General features: G+C 38.3%; 1 protein-coding gene across 3 annotated transcripts in view; it reads left to right on the forward strand.

The window, feature by feature from the left end:
* The window catches only part of Fgd6 (FYVE, RhoGEF and PH domain containing 6), a 113,788-nt gene that overhangs the window by 55,774 nt on the left and 40,670 nt on the right, over positions 1-17,344 (forward strand). For all 3 annotated transcript variants that reach the window (XM_071609630.1, XM_071609631.1, XM_027952511.2), the window contains exons 6-8: positions 9,108-9,259; positions 12,412-12,568; positions 15,083-15,170. In XM_071609630.1, the coding sequence (XP_071465731.1) occupies positions 9,108-9,259; positions 12,412-12,568; positions 15,083-15,170 (397 nt within the window). The remainder of the gene's footprint in view (positions 1-9,107; positions 9,260-12,411; positions 12,569-15,082; positions 15,171-17,344) is intronic.

Here is a 17,344-nt window from a genome sequence, read left to right on the forward strand (position 1 = left end):
TTCCATTTCCATGCAATTTCCCTTCTTTCTCCCTTTCCCTCCCACCTCTCATCCCTGTTTAATGTTAATCTTCTTTTCATGCTCTTCGTCCCTACTCTGTTCTTAGTTACTCTCCTTATATCAAAGAAGACATTTGGCATTTGTTTTTTAGGGATTGGCTAGCTTCACTTAGCATAATCTGCTCTAATGCCATCCATTTCCCTGCAAATTCTATGATTTTGTCATTTTTTAATGCAGAGTAATACTCCATTGTGTATAAATGCCACATTTTTCTTATCTTATTATTGAAGGGCATCTAGGTTGGTTCCACAGTCTTGCTATTGTGAATTGTGCTTCTATGAACATCGATGTAGCAGTGTCCCTGTAGCATGCTCTTTTTAGGTCTTTAGGGAATAGACCGAGAAGGGGAATAGCTGGGTCAAATGGTGGTTCCATTCCCAGCTTTCCAAGAAATCTCCATACTGCTTTCCAAATTGGGCCAAGGACCTGAAAAGACACTTCTCAGAGGAGGACATACAATCAAAATTGAGTTTTCAAAGTGATAATATATCTCCTTGGACATTTGCAGAAGTCACCTGCTGTTAGTAGAATTTTGCATTAGCAGTGTAGAAAGAATGTTCTCTTTGTTGTTCAAAACTGTTTTTCTCTTAGCTGAATAGCTTGTAAGAACAGACACTTGGAATAACATTTTTACAGCTAACTTTTTAAAGTTCTATTTTCAATTTTTTACTTGTCAACTCTTAACAGACCTGCTGGGAAACAATTATATGCTTCTGACCACATATTCCTTTTTCTCATGCATTCCTTTGTACTTGCAAGTTTTTACAAGTTTCACTATGCATTTGCAGTTAAAGTGCTTTTAGCGTTACTTTATTCCAATTATGTTTCAGTAAAATATTAAGACTTAACAATAAGAAAGGGCTAAAGTAGAGGAAACAATGAAACAGAATTTGAAGTGGAGTTTTACTTAATGTGATGTAATTATTATCATCATAAATTAAACTTAATAGCTGAGAAAAGAAGTTTCACAAAATATATACCCATTATGTCCCTGCAGTGAGTATAATTGTTTTCATTTTTCTTTAATTCCCATGGTATTGGGAATTAAAACCTAGGTCTTGCACATGCTAGGCAAGTACTCTACTTCTGAACTGCATTCTCAGTCCTTTTTGTTTTTAATTTTGAGATAGGGTCTTGCTAAGTTGCATAGGCTGGCCTTGAACTTGCTGTATTCCTGCCTCAGCCTCATGAGAAGCTAGGATTACAGGCATATGCCAACACACCTGGCTTCATTTTTCCTCTTAACAAATACAGATGAACATGAAAAAGGGATTGCATGATTGCTATTATCTAAATGATTCCCCTTCACTGTTTGCTTGGTCCATTGGAAACATACAGGCCTAATTCCTGAATGAAGAATTTCTGGCTTTGGGAACATTTTCTAAAAATTTCCTTCACATTGCTAATTCGTTTCAAGAAATAATTCCACATGAATAGTTTCTCCCATTAGCTGTTGACTATATTGGTAAAGTTTTTTTTTTTTTTTTTTTTGTAATTTATTTTAAAAACAAGTAAACACAGTATTTTATTGCCCAAACATATTGTTTGAGTTTCAAGTTAAATGAACATTTGCTGCTGTGCCCCAAATATTCCCACTGAAACTTAGACGTCTGATGTAATGAAATAAAATAATATGTGGTTTTTTGTTTGGTTGGTTGGTTTACTTGTTTGGGTTTTTGTTGTGTTGTTGTTTGTTATGTTATTTGCTTTGTGGTATTGGGGATTGAATCCAGGAGTGCTGTACCATTGCATTACATTCCCAGTCCTTTTTATTTTATTTTATTTTTTTGGAGGGTGGTACCAGGGATTGAACTCAGGAGTATTCAACCACTGAGCCACATCCCCAGCCCAGTTTTGTATTGTTTTAAAAATATTTTTTAGTTGTTGATGGACTTTTATTTTATTTATTTGTATGTGGTGCTGAGAATTGAACCCAGTGCCTCACGCAAGTGAGTTACCACTGAGCCACAACCCCAGTCCCCCCAGTTTTGTATTTTATTAGAGACAGGGTCTCACTGAGTTGTTTAGTGCCTTGCTGTTACTGAGGCTGGCTTTGAACTCAACTATCTTCCTGACTCAGCTTCTCGAGCCACTGAGATTACTCTTTTTATTTTTTTATTTTGGGACTCACTAAATTGCTGAGGCTGGCCTTGAACTTGTGATCTTCCTGCCTCAGCTTCCCAAATTTCTGGAAAATCCATAGGTATGCATCACCATATCCAAGTAAATAATATGAATAAAAAATAATTTGAAAGGGAACAATCAGACTTGGGGGTCCTGTAGACAACAATGGTCTGGTTAAGTTATACTTAAGTAGTACTAGTAATAAGCCATCTTTGTGCCGCTAATTTTTTTTAAGTGGAGAGATTCATCCCAATGAAAATTTAAGGAACTTTCAATAAAATCCATGGAGTAGACAGGTGCAGTGGTGCATGCCTATAATTGTAGGTGCTCAAAAGGCTGAGGCAGGTGAATCTCAAGTTCAAGACCAGCCGGGGCAACTTAGCGATACCTTGTCTGAAAATAAAATAATAAGGACTGGACACGTAGCTTAGTGGTACACATCAGTTGCTTATCATGTGCAAGGCCATGGGTTCAGTCCCTTGTATCACAAAACAAAACAAAACAAAATTTAAAAATAAAATCTTAGAGCTGGAGTCAAGGTCACCTGAACATTCTGATTCCTAATACTAAATAGTCTGTATCTTTTATTTGTTTTTAAGTGCATTATAAAATGAATAGAAGGCTTCCTCATTTCCCATGTTTGTCCCATCTTAAAATCTTCATCCTGTTCTACTAGATGCACCCTGTTTCGAGTCTTGGGAACCATTTAATTATCATTTACTGTTGAGTTGTAATGACGTAGCTATCTAACCTCACTCCTGAGCAGCTTTGTTCTTGTGAGGACGGCCCTTCACTGATGAAGTTTCATAGTCAAGAGCGCCTTTGTCTTGCTGCAGAGGCTCCTTTCCCATGTTGGTTTGGTATTTCCCTCTTTCTATGTGCCTCTTGTTTCAGAGCTTCCAAGGCCTTGTGGATCTTAAATGAGGTTCATGTGATCATTGAAACTGTCAAATCTTTTAATTCAATAAATGACCTCTATTGAAGGCCCTCTATGTACCTTGTGTAGTACATTGTATAACTATGTTACACAAATTATCTGTCTTAATTCATAAATAACACCCATTCATACCAAATGGGTGTTATTTCCAGTTTTTAAGTGAGGAGCATAAGCTAGCTCTCAAAAGAAAGCCTCTACTAAATGTGAAAGCCAGGCTTTGAAGTCTGATCTGTCTGACTTCTTGCCTTTTGTGATTGTGTAGAAATTGATTAAAAATTGTTTCTTGAAATTTCGACCATGCTATATAGGATGTGGTGTCTCCTGAGGCATTTTAGCTTGCTTTTAGATTTCTTTCAGTTGCCTAGGAAATGAGAGAAATGCTAGTCTTTCATCTTCTAAAGATGGTAATGAAGCTAGACCTTTGTTACTTAGGATACAGTACGATCTTTACTTACTAATCTTATTTAAAGGAGATTGGAAACTTGAGATGAAGGTTGGTTTCAGTCATGTTTTATACAGTTTTGCCTTGATGATTCCGCATGATATTAGCAGGTCTGTGCATAAGGAACAGAGGAATAATTTCATTGTGAAAATATTTTTCATTTTAAAAACAAAGTCAAAAATTGTCAAGATGGGGACTGCCCCTTTGTAGTTTTACTTCATGTTTTCTCACTCATTACTGCATATTTATCATGACTCTTAGACCTCAGTAGCTGCTTTGCTCTTATGTAACATGAAGTGGTTCTTTATGATTTTTACTTACAGAGCTTCCTGTTCGTATGTCCATGTGGTCTTTGTAATCCACTGCGTCATGATAGTGGTTAAGTAATGCCTGGAGGTCAGGAATCCTACTGGGGACAGCTGGTGATTAAGTCTCTCTTCTGTGGCTCTGGAGATATAAAATCTGACCCCATGAACAAAGCCATCTGTTTTGTGCTTCATTGCCTAGGATATTCATACTTGATTTTATTTGCATTGATTTTTCCCTGGGTCTTCCCCAAGTGATGAGAGCTGTCAAGGCTAGTACGTTAATATCTTAAAGGAATTAAAGATCCATTTAAAGTTATTCTGGTTCTTATTTATATGTTTTTGGGAAATTATTAAGAATATTAAGATATGCTTAGGTCCATTTTTATCTCTATAAATTCCACTTGAACAAGCAATTTGGTTAGTGGAACCAAAAACTAAGAGTGGTTAAATTTTGCAGAGACTATGGTGGATTTTATATTAGAAAGTCTGAAGCAGAGTGAGTTAGTTGATACCAGTAATCTCTACAGCTTGCCTAACATTTTCACACCCTACTTCCCCCCAGCCCTTTATTTTCATTACCCATTTTTCCTATAGTGGAAAAGTCAACTCTGAATCTAATTTTCGAACTGCTCATTCTGCCATCTTGCATCCTCATGGATGTCTCCGAGGTGTTGGTGAATTTAGATTCTTCTAGTCCAAAATAGCTTTGCCTCTGGCTCTTAAGTGTCATCACACTTTCCCAAATTATCCTGGCTGTTAACATTTAGAAAAATAACCAGACATATGTTGTAATCATCCTTTTTATAAAAAAATAGGATGTTACCTCCTTCCAGTGGCACCAGTTTTGGCAATGGCTGAAGTTCATGACGAGCTGAGAAATTAAGAAGTCTGTGTGTAGTTCCTGTGTGATGAGTTACATCTGGCAGTGGGGCAGAGTGCACTACTTTCAGAGGATGGTGGCCCAAGAAGTGAGGGAGTGAGATTGGGGTCATCGCTGCTTTGTGTAATTATGGAGGTCATAAATTCCAAGTTGGAGGCCTTGGTATGTGAATTATATTGGCCCAGAGGAAGGAATGCTCTTTTTTTTTGGTACTAGGGATCGAACCCAGGAATCACATATGCTAAGCATGTATGTACTCTACTACTGAACTACACCCCAGCCACAGTGCTCTTTTCTGTTTTCAGAAAGGCACCAAGAAATCCACTGATACCCTCAGGAGAAAAAAATTATCCAATAAGACTTGTTAAAGCATGGTAAGGCCAGTTTCCTCCAGAATTATCACTGTAGTCATAGGGACCATTGCAGTGGGATTTTGTAGTGGCAGAGAAAGCGTGGGATTAACCCCTAACACAGCATGGGAGTTTGTAGCCAAGGAGCGTAGTGGGAATCAGTGAATGGAAAATGACCAACAGGGAACCTCAGCATTAAGGCTGCTCTATCTAACAAAGCCAGCTTAGCAGGATTCTTGCTGAAGATTGGCCAACGTGATCACATATCACCTGAGGGATGATGGCAGATGAGGAGCAGGGCCAGATACCATGGGCTGAAGATTTTTACTAAAGATGGATTTGACAGGGAAAGTACACAGAGAAAAGGTTCAGGAACCTGATTACTTTGGTCAAGCATAGAGTCTTTGTCAAGTGCTGCTTAGAATATGTAACTTTCTAGGCCTTATGGATATATACTCTCTAAATTCCTATAGTCTTTATTAAATGTTGGTCTTTTGCTCTTTAAAGTATTAAATTTTCTATTTTATTCTGACATATTACTCATAATTTAAAAAAAAAAAAAAGACTTCATGGAGCCAGGCATGGTAGCACATACCTATAATCCACTTACTCAGGAGGCTGAGTCAGAGGATCTCAGGTTCAAGGCCAGCCTCAGCAATTTAGTGAGGCCCTAAGCAACTTAGTGTGACCTTGTCTCTAAATAAACAAACAGAAAGGGCTGGAGATGTCGTTCAGTGGTTAAGCGTCCCTCTGTTAAATCCCCAGTACCAAACGAAAACAACAACAAAAACCCACAATGGTACATCAGTTCTTTCTGAGATGCCTACAAACATCTAGGAATGCTGGGGAAAGCAGAGTTTTGCATGGTATGTGTCAAGGGCCTCTCACTGGTCAGCCCACTTTGGATATGGCTGGTCTCTGTTAAATGTGTCTTAAATAAACGAGTTTCCTTTTTGGCAGAGGTGACAGACATGGAATGCAGAGTCGGGCAGAAGCTGTGTCAAACTGAGTCCTTAAGTTACTTAGCAGCTAACATCTACTGTCCTTGTCATGGCTGACGAAATACTTTCCAACTGGAAAACAAAAGCTATCATGCTGCCAAGTGACAAACATAGACATCCCTTCTTCTACCAGAAGAAAGGGCAGTGTTCACTGCTTTGCTGAGCAAGGAGCTCTTGTGTCTAAATTATACCAATTGCTAACCTGGTTTAAAAAAAAAAAAAGCAACACTGAAGAAGATGTCTGGGTTTTTAATATATTCACAACTTGGGCAGAGTTATTTGTCATTGTATTCTATGGGTCTGCCTGAGAGCAGACAATCTAATGACTCTCAAAAGTGTTAAGTAGCTCTATTTTCTCCTAGTAATTGGGAGTGATGATTGAAACAAGCTGTTGGGAGGTGGAATTTGGCCAATAGCCACTGGGTTCCTGGAGATGTTTTGTGTGGTTTTTCTGGATTGGAGCTGATGCAAGTTATAAATTCTTGTTTTAAATTATACAAGTTAGTTCTTTTAATTTGGTTAGTTCTTTTGGTTTATAGCTGCTTCCTTTGGGCCAGTGTGACAATAAAACCAATAAAGATGATCTCAGGTATTGAGTCCTAAGTGAGGGAGGTTTAGCACTTGTTAAATATAGGTTTGATGGGCTGGGGATGTGGCTCAAGCGGTAGCGCGCTCACCTGGCATGCGTGCGGCCCAGGTTCGATCCTCAGCACCACATACAAACAAAGATGTTGTGTCCACCGAAAACTGAAAAATAAATATTTAAAAAATTCTCTCTCTCTTAAAAAAAAAAAAATATATATATATATATAGGTTTGACTTATCTAGACTAGCCATACTTAGGGGAGGGGACATGTCTCAGTGGTCATCACTTGACTGGCATGTGCAAGGTCCTGGCTTCAGTCCCCAGTGTTGCAAAAAAATAAAAATTAAGAAAAAAAAACATACTTTAGAAATTTCTTTGTGTACTTTTAGATCATGAGGTTTTGTTTGTTTTGTTTTTGCTTTATCCAGAAGAAATACGGCTAACATATGTATGGGTTGGGGGCATGAAGGGATCAGGAGAGGAAATGGTATCTTTTGTTTTGTTTATTTGATTTGTCCAGTGAATCCCTAAAGGAAAGCAGTTGGAAATAAAGGTAAAAGAAAATAAAGCATGATGAGAATCATTTCACCCTACTTTAGCTTTAAGATTTTAATGAAAACGATTTTTTTATTGTTTATTATTATTATTATTAGGCACTGGGGATTTAACCCAGGGGCAATTTACTACTGAGCCACATCCCCAGTTCTTTTTATTTTTTATTTTGAGACAGGGTCTTGCTAAATTGCTTAGGCCCTTGCTAAGTTGCTGAGACTGGCCTCGGACTTGTGATCCTCCTGCCTCAGCCTTCCAAATCACTGGGATTACAGCTGTGTACCACCATACCCAGCTGAAAACTACTGTTTCTAAAAGAACAAATGTTTTGAATCCTCTGGACCTCCGTTCAGATTCCACTGTTGTTTTACTTGCATCTAGGGCCCACCCTCAGGGAACAAGGAAATCTAGGCAAATAGTTATCTACTACCCCACCCTTTCCAAGATCTGGAGTGATAGGGCGTGATGGGGTTGACATATTAAAACACAGTACAGATGGTTTATGGGGCACAGAAAATGAAAAAATATGTGAAAGAAATTTTCTTATTTGTGAAAAGTCCAAATCCTAGTATATATTGAAAGGTTGGCTAAAGGGAGGGGGGGAATTAAGATCTAAAGTTAAAATGTTTTGTTGATGCAGGGTACATGATATGCATGGCAAAAGATTTTGTGTAGTATCTAATTGAAGTCTCATAACCATTATACCCCTTCAACAGATGAGAAAAATGAGGCCGCATGCTTCACCTAGAATGCTTTGGTTGTTGGGAAATGATCACTGAAAATGAAAAGAGGGACTTTTAAATCCAGAATAAAAGTAGTTTGGTGTGGTGGTGCACACCTGTAATCCCGGCTGCTCAGGAGGCTGAGACAGGAGGATTTCAAGTTCAAAGCCATCCTCAGCAACTTAGTGAGACCTGTCTAAAAAGAAAAAATATATAAAGGGCTGGGGATGTGGCTCAGTGGTTAAGTGCCCCTGGGTTCAAACCCTGGTACCAAGAGGGAAAAAAAAAAAAAGGAAGGAAGGAAGAAAAAGAATAAAATTAGTTAATGTTAGAAATACCAGAGTACCACAAGGAATTAAACGTGCTTGGAAGTAGGCAAAGCAAACTTTACTTCTGTAGAAGGGTGTGCTACGGAGCAAAGTCTGGCGAGCAAGCACACTTGGGAGAGAAGCCCCCTTGTTTTATCCTTAAGGCAGCACTGCCCCCTCGCCCTGATAGGAGAAGCCAGGAGTTGTGATCCACACAATTGGCTAATTTTTAAAAAATACTTATTTTTTAGTTGTAGTTGAACACAATACTTTTATTTTATTTATTTTTATGTGGTGCTGAGGATCGAATCCAGGGCCTCACACTTGCTAGATGAGTGTTCTACTTCTGAGCCACAACCCCACCCCCACACTTGTCTATTTTTAAAATTGGGGTGGGCAAAGGGAAGGGCTACATCCCAATTAAAGCTAAATACAATATTCTGAAAACAGACCACATGGACTTCATATTTCTGACAGTTAAGATCTCCTAAGGACTTTTTAAATGGTTGTGTTTATATTATGATTTTGGAGTATTTTTAAAATCTAGAATTGCAATATAATTTCTAGACACCTTCCTGACGAAACTAAAAGGTTTAAGAGAAACATCATATAGTCTGTTTTAAAATCAAATATCTACCCAAGCCTTGTAATTTCTTAAAAATTTCCTGTCTGCTAAGTGGGATAGCAAGAATTGAGTTCTTTTGATTTGTTATTCTGTGTGGGAAATAGAACTTTGCAGTTTATATCATTTTAGGGAAGAGGGTGATGGGGGGAATACTTTTTATAAAGTTTTTTATATATATATAATATTCTTTTTCCTCCTCTGAACTATAATAGGATTTCCGGGATGCTGTAGCCCATGCTTCCAGGCAACTTGGGAAGCCAGTGATTGAGGATCGGATCCTAAATCAGATCTTGTACTACTTGCCTCAGCTCTATGAGCTCAACCGGGATCTCCTGAAAGAACTGGAGGAAAGAATGTTGAATTGGTAAAAATAATATACTGAGTTTTGGGCTCTCCCAAATTTTCCAATTTTAAGTGAAGCCATAACCCCATCTGTGACAGGAAGGTGTTGTTCTTACCTTGTTTTAATAGACTGAATTTTCTTGACAATTACTTGTAGATTGACGATTTGGAGTGGCCAGAATTCATAACCTTGACCCATTGAGTTCAACACATACCACTTAAACAATTCTTCAGTAATGCTTGCTCAGACAAGAAGGGCCCGCACTCAGTAGACTTAACTCCCCCCCCCCACCACCATGGTCTTAACTTTCTATAAGTGACCTTTGATGATGAAGATTTTTCTTTCTTTTTCTTTTTTCCTTTTTGGTGCTGAGCGTGGAACCCAGGGCCTCATGCATGCATGTGTTCTAACCCTTAGCTATTTACCCCCATCAAGATTTTCACGCTAGAGAAGTTTTAAAATGTTTTATATATCTTCTAGGTCAGGAAACTAACTGCATTTTTTAAAAAATGTTATTCTTAAGTTTTAGGTGGACACAAAATCTTTATTTTACATTTATGTGGTGCTGAGGATCGAACCCAGTGCCTCGTGCATGCTACCACTGAGCCACAACCCCAGCCCCATGCATTTTGAAAGAGATCATTCACTGTTTTTGTTTGTTTGTTTTGTTTGCCAAAGACAAAAAAACAGATGTAAGACATTATGGAAACTATAGATTTCAGAACAGGAAGAAAATACTAAAAGGTATTATTGGAGGCTTTCTATATTGGATTGAGGAAAAGAAGCAGAAACTTTAGTGACATTGTGGAAATTTGTAGAAAGATTGGTCTAGGAGGATTGAACATATTATTGAAGCCCATTGGGGAATACAAAATGGTAAGAGTCACAAAATAATGGGCTGGGGATATAGCTCAGTGGCAGAGCACTTGCCTATCTTGCAGGAGGCCCTTGGTTCTATCTCCAATACCACCAAAAAAAAAAAAAAAAAACAATAGCATCACTTAGTTTCTTGATAAAGTTTCCCAATCCAGAAAAATACCTTTGCCTATGTTAGAAATGTTGTGCCTCTACATGTTGGGAACCATATTAGATAAGCAATTAATTCTTATTTATAGCGTGAGTATAAAATAACACACAATTAAGGACTGAGAGATGACTAAAAGTAGTTTTTAAAAGTCATAATAAAAATAAAGTATAATTAAAAAAACATTCTTATACATGCTTTATTTTTTCCTTATAAAAATATCTTAAAAATATGAATTGTCTTTAAAAGATATGCATATTTCTTCAAGTGTTTGGGGATTTAAATATATTTTTGCTTTTACTAAAAGTTACCTCAAATTTAGATCCATAGATGTTCTGTATGAAAATATTAAGCATTCCTAAAAACCAGGATAATGAAAACTACAGATATGGAAAAAGCTTCCCTTACGCTAATATAAAATTCTTCAAATCCTTGGTTAAGATATATTCTACTGGGGCTGGGGTTGTGGCTCAGTGGTAGAGAGTTTGCCTAGCAGGTGCGAGGCACTGGGTTCAATTCTTAGCACCACATATAAATAAATGAATAAAATAAAGATTTATCAACATCTTTAAAAAAAAGATATTTTCTAATAAAATATTTTTCTTCTAAGAAGTCTTTGAATTGACATATTTTGTGGGGCTTGGGATGTAGCTCAGTGGTAGAACATGTTCAAGTTTAAATCCCCAGTACCTGGTTGGGAGCATTTTCTTTATTTTTCAAAGTTTCTGACATAACATTTTTTCATTGACATTTTTTTGTGGGGGGGTACTGGGAATTTAACCCAGAGGCAATTTACCACTGAGCCACACACCCTCATCCCACCCTCACCCTTACATTTTAAATTTTGAAACAGGATCTCACTAAGTTGCTTAGGGCCAGTTGTTGAGGCTGGCTTTGAACTTTTGATCCTCCTGCCTCAGACTCCCAAGTCACTGGGATTACAGATGTGTGCCACTGCACCTAACTTTCCCATTGACTTTATTTTTTTAATATTTTTTTGGTTGTCAATGGACCTTTATTTATTTATTATTTATATATGGTGCTAAGAATTGAACCCATGCCTCACACATGCTAAGCAAGTACTCTATCACTGTGCTATGACCTCAGCCCCCCCCCCCATTGACTCTTAATAACAGTTAATGAAATATTTCATTTTACATTCAACAAGAGTTTATATATATTGTGTTCTAGTCTGTGCTTTTACTATGCAGAGCATATCATATTTCACAGAATAGACAGGATGGAGCTTAGTGGTAGAACACTTGTCCTGGGTTCCATCCCCAGCATCAGAAAAAAAAAAAACAAAAAACATCAAGGCACTTGCTTCCAGGCATTTTAGAGGGGAAGGACCAGAAAATAGACAAGGCAAATATCAGAAGCAGTTTCTGATCTGCAGGGATGAATACAATGCTGGAGTAGTGTATGAGGATTGGGTGGCCAAGAAAGGCCCTCTGAGAAGGAGGAGTGTGTAAACTGATGTCACAGTGTAAAGGAGGAGCCAGCCATGTTCCGTATGTCCAGGCCTGGATGTCCACAGTGAAAGCCTGAAGTGGGAATGAACTCTGGTACATTCAAAGAATATTAAGAAGGCCATTGTGTTAGAGAGTAGTGGGAGAGGGGAGAGAAGGGTGGCCTGGGTCAAAAGGTGGGCAGCAGCAGTCCCTGGAGGGCTTTACACCCCAAGGTAAGGAGTTTATTTTTAGGTATCAGGGTGCACTCAGTAGTAGAGCACTTACCTAGCGTGCCCCAAATCCCTAGCACTGCAAAGAAGGGGAAAAATAAAGAAAGAAATAAAGAAAAGAAAGAAAGGGAGGGAGGGAGGAAGGGAGGAAGGAAGGAAGGAAGGAGTTTGTTATCCTAAGTGTGATAGAGGACCATTCAAGGGCACAAGATATGTACATTTCTTAGACTCTCAGGTTGCACTCAAGAATGGGCTATAGGGGACAAGGATGGAAGTAGGGAGACCAGTCAGCTGGCAGAGTTCAGGCAAGATGTGATGGCGGAAGGGGAACTTGAGAAGAGTAGGTTGGGGATAAAAGAGGGAGATAGTCGGTGGCTTCCATGCACAGGTCTGCTTCTGATTGGATGTGTTTTGGATACACTAACAACGCTCCTTTTATATTTTTGTTTCTCTCTCCTCTATCCATAGGACCGAACAACAAAGAATTGCTGATATCTTTGTAAAGAAGGGGCCATATCTAAAAATGTATTCTACATATATCAAAGAATTTGATAAGAATATAGCTTTGCTGGATGAGCAATGCAAGAAAAACCCAGGCTTTGCTGCTGTTGTTAGAGAATTTGAGGTATTTGTACCATCTAGTGTTGAACATTTCCTTTGCCTTATTTTTTTTTTAGAGCTTTAATAATAATTTAAGGTCATTGAAAATGAAGCTTGCAACCAAAAATGTGTTAAAATAGAACACCTTCTAAATCAAAGAAGGAATTAGTCAAATCAAATAGTGAAAACTCAGTGTACAGGATTTAATTCTGAAAATCTGTTATTGCCCTTTGAACTATTTTCCCTTGGAAAACAGTATTTTGATAGGACTTTTATAAAATTTTGATAAAATACAAAACATAAATTTACCATCTTAGCTTCTTTTTTTTTAATAGCGGGGATTGAACCCAGGGGTGCTCCACCCTGAGCTACATCCCTAGCCCTTTTTAAAAATGTTTTATTTTGAGACAGATTCTCCCTGAGTTATGATCCTCCTGTCTCAGCCTCTGGAGTTGCTGGGATCACAGGTGTGCACCACCACACTGGCGTTTTTTATGTTTAAGTGTGCAGTTTGAGAGGGTTATGGACATCATTTTGCAACCATACCTCTAGAATGCTTTCTATCTTATAGCACTGAGACCCTGTACCCATTAAACATTGACTCTTACCTTTCTCTCCTCTAGCCCTCACACACCCTCTGCTTTCTGTCTCAATGAATCTGACTTCTCTAGGAAGCATTTTTTATTTTTAACTTTTTTATTTGCCCAACAACCTGTACCTGTGAGAGGGAAATAGAATTTACATTTGCCTTTAGATAAATAAATAGCAGTTTCAATGTCAAAGTTGAGAAAAATTAAGCATCTGCCTATTGCATATATCATCTAAAACTTCTTGTTTTGATTCAAAGCTTTAAGGGATAAAATGACACTTGGTTTTTAAAGTCTACTCTACTGATTGGATTACTATATTTTGTATTTATTTCTTTGTTTCAAAACTAAAAGAGTAAGTGAATTCCAGCTATACTTCAAAAATATAACAACATTACTTATTTCTCACTTGTGCAATAGACAAATAATTTGACTTAAAATCACTTGCAGTCCATTTTTCTTCTTTTCCTCTCCTGTGGTGTCTTTATGCTACAAAAAAAAAAAAAAAAAAAAAAAAAAGGTGTAAGCTGGGTGCTGTAGCACATGTCTGTTTTCCCAGCCACTCTGGAGGCTGAGGCTGGAAGATTGTAAGTTTGAGGCTATCCTTGGCAATTGAGCAAGATCCTGACTCAAAATACAAAATTTAAAAAGGCACGGGTTAACTCAGTGGTAGTGTGCCCCTGTACAAATAAAATGAATGCAGAATTGTTTTTACTTGGCCATTTTGATACCACCTCCAAGTAAACTCTTGGATTGGAGAATGGGTGAGCTTCAGTATGTCTGTTATACATACTGAGGAAAAGAGCTTTGAAGGCAGAATTAGATGCTTTTAAGGTCAATTCAGAATGTGGTCCCAGGTTTGGGATGTGGCTTAGTGGTAGAGTATATACTTAGTATGTGTAAGGCCCTATGTTTGATCCCCAGCACCATCAAAGTTCCTATATGTACTTATTTTTTTTGTAGTGGGGATTGAGTAGTGGGGATTACCTCCGAGTCACATCCCCAGCCCTTTTTAAATTTTTTTCTTTTGAAAACAGAGTCTCACTCTGTTAGTTGCTTAGGACCTTGTAAATTTGTTGAGGCTGGCCTTGAACCTGTGATTCTCCTGCATCAGCCTCCCAAATCACTGGGATTACAGACAAGTGTACCACACCTGGATCCTACATATACTTTTATTTGGCAACTGATTTTTATAGGGTCATTCATCTGAAAAAGGTTTTTGTGTTTTATTTAGAGACTAGAACCTTTCTTTTTGCTGAGGCTGGCTTTTTTTTTTTTTTTTTTTTTTTTTTTTGGTGGTGGTGGGGATGGAACTTAGGGCCTTGTGCATGTGAGGCAAGCACCCTACCAACTGAGCTATATGCCCAGCTGAAAAAGGTTTTTGCATCCTCAGCCTTGTAAGAGAAAGCATGCTTACCAAGTCTGCTCTTGGAGTTATCTTTAGTTTCTATGCGTCTCCCTACCACCACCACTCTGTTGTTGTTATGAGCATATTGACCCCAAGGCTCTGATTATCATATGAGTCCAATTCCCAGAGGTTTTATTTCTGCCACCTTATTTGGGGGGCTGAGCATTTCCTTCTTAGTCCTTTGGGGTTTGTAGTTAGAACTACATTGGCAAATTTCCCTCTGTGTGGGAACTCCTGAGTAGGGAACGCAGACTGTAGCCATCATGTTCTGTGAGAGAGCCAAGAATAAGTGTTCTCTGGGAGCAGGCATTTCAGAGATCTCCTTCAGGAGAGGTGGGCCTTGGTGGTGAGTCTGGCTATGGCTTCCCTTGCAGTATGATAGCTGTGAACAGTGTGAATAGCTGTCCCTCACCATGAAAGGGAGCATCTCTGAGTCCCCTTCACAGTTGCTGGCTGTTTCAAGTTTGGCTTCCTGAGCTCTTGAACCTGCGTCTCTTGCTTCTTGGACCACATGGTGTTTACTCTGGATGTCTCTTCCTTTCAGATGAGCCCGCGTTGTGCTAATCTGGCCCTCAAGCACTACCTGCTCAAGCCAGTTCAGAGGATCCCTCAGTACAGGCTGCTGCTGACAGGTGGGCTTCTCCGTGCTTCACCAGCCACCCAACCCTATTGCCCTGACGAAGCTCTGCCTTTCCTCAGAATGTCTTTTTCTATGATTTCCAGTAGCCACTCTGCTTAATGCATGAATTTATGGTATGTTTATATATTTCACACATACATTCCCCTGAAATGACCTACTTTTAGATCTTTGTTTTTTCCTGAGCACTCTTACCTCTGGGCATTCATACATGTAACTCCTTTTGCTGTGATTATCTTTCACCATCCCAACCCCACAACAACCTTGAATCATTCATGATTAATATTATTAATCCCAAGAAGATACCTAAGAAGGGCCACTTACAGGAGGAAAAGTTCATTTTTGTTAATTTCAAAGGTTCAGTCCATGGTGGGCCAGCTCCATTACTCTGAGCCCACGGTAAGGCAGACCATCATGGCAGAAGGGCGTGTTGGAGGGAAGCTACTCTGTTCAAGAAGCAGAGAGAGAAAGGGAAAGAGGGAAGATAACCCCCTCAGGGCATATCCCCACTGACCCACTCCTCTAGCCATGCCCCACCTGCCTCAGTTACCACCCGGTCAGTCCATTCAAACTAGGATGGACTGATTAGGTTATAGTTTTCATATCTGATCATTTTACTTTTGAATATTCCTACATTAACATATTCCTGCAGGAGCTTTTGGGAGGTCACCCCATATCCAAACCATAACGAGGCTTTTAGAGATTAAGTGGTTTGGCTCCACAAAAAAGCTAATGGACTAGATAGGGCAAAGGGGAGGGATGGGGAGGGAAGGGACAAGGGGGTAAAAAAAATGGTGAAATGAGATGGACATCATTACTCTAAGTACATATATGAAGAGACAAATGGTGTGACTATACTTTGTATATAAGCAGAAATATGGAAAATTGCACTCTATATATGTAATATGAATTTTAATGCATTCTGCTCTCATATATAACAAATTAGAATAAAAATTTAAAAAAAAACTAATGGACATAGTCTCCATACTAAACACAATATACAACACATACTACTAGGTGCCCTGGAATATTTGCTGAAATGTATTGCATGTACAGTGGCTTAATATACATACACATGTGCATTGAGCATTGTTTCAAAGTGGACAAGAACGTTGAAATGCCACCTTAACTTTCTAGTTAATTTTTGTAATTTTATGTAAACAGATTTTTGAGGTACTTAGCTCCAGTTAGTGTCTTTAGGAAATGATGTGCATGTTTTTCTCCTTAATCACTTTATCTTAAAAAGAGCTATAGAGGAGGTAGTACGTGAATCCTGGAAAACCAGGATATCCTCATTTCCCTTTACACAAAGGTTTTAGGCCTTCCAAGCTTGCTAGTGACAGATAGACTGCAGATGAGAAAGGCAAGCCTTTTAGCCCCAGGACCTGCTACCCAAGGCATGTCAAATATTTAATTTTAATGTCTAACTGTGAATTGGTCACTAGATTTCTCTCTGGAATGACATAAAGCAAACCAAATAATTGAAGGATATCCTGCCCATCTGTACTTTCTTTCACTTTTGGCAGAGATTTTGAATACACAGGGCAAAAGGAAGTACTGATACACATGTTGTGTTTTTGCTAGATAAATCCAATGCCCTGTCATAAACTAGCTATTGAATAGCACAGGCTATTTCCACAGCTGTCGAATGAGTACTGTTTTTAGTGGCAAAAGACAACTGTGGTTTCAAATGTGAGAAAGAAGCATCATGATTTTGAAAATATAATGGGAAAAACAAATTTTCCCCACCCTATGGTTGATCTGAATACTAAAAAAGCTACCTGTGGTTAATTTAGGTTGCATGCTGAGTTTATTTTTGTGAAATGGTGAAATGGTAGAAGCCAGTTTTAAAAATTCTCTTTAAGAAAACAGATTTCATTTGTTTTATAATACCTACATCATGTGAACTTAGAGTTATTTTTAGTTTTGATTTGCCTCTGTTTAATCTTAAACCAGTTTCCCCTGTTTTTTAAAGTGGAAAATCTTACCCATTATTCAAGTGATGCATAATACCTTATATATAGCAAGCCCTCACTAACGGCAGATTGGTTGAGGGGCAAAGATGATGAATGGCTTGTTTGAGGTCACAAAGTTAGAACTAAAAAAAATAAGCTGAATTATTTTTCCAGTGTCTTTTCTTTCCATGAATTCAAACTGTTCCCTTCCTCC

Source organism: Marmota flaviventris, chromosome 3 (assembly GCF_047511675.1).
Source record: "Marmota flaviventris isolate mMarFla1 chromosome 3, mMarFla1.hap1, whole genome shotgun sequence".
Lineage (NCBI taxonomy): Eukaryota > Metazoa > Chordata > Mammalia > Rodentia > Sciuridae > Marmota > Marmota flaviventris.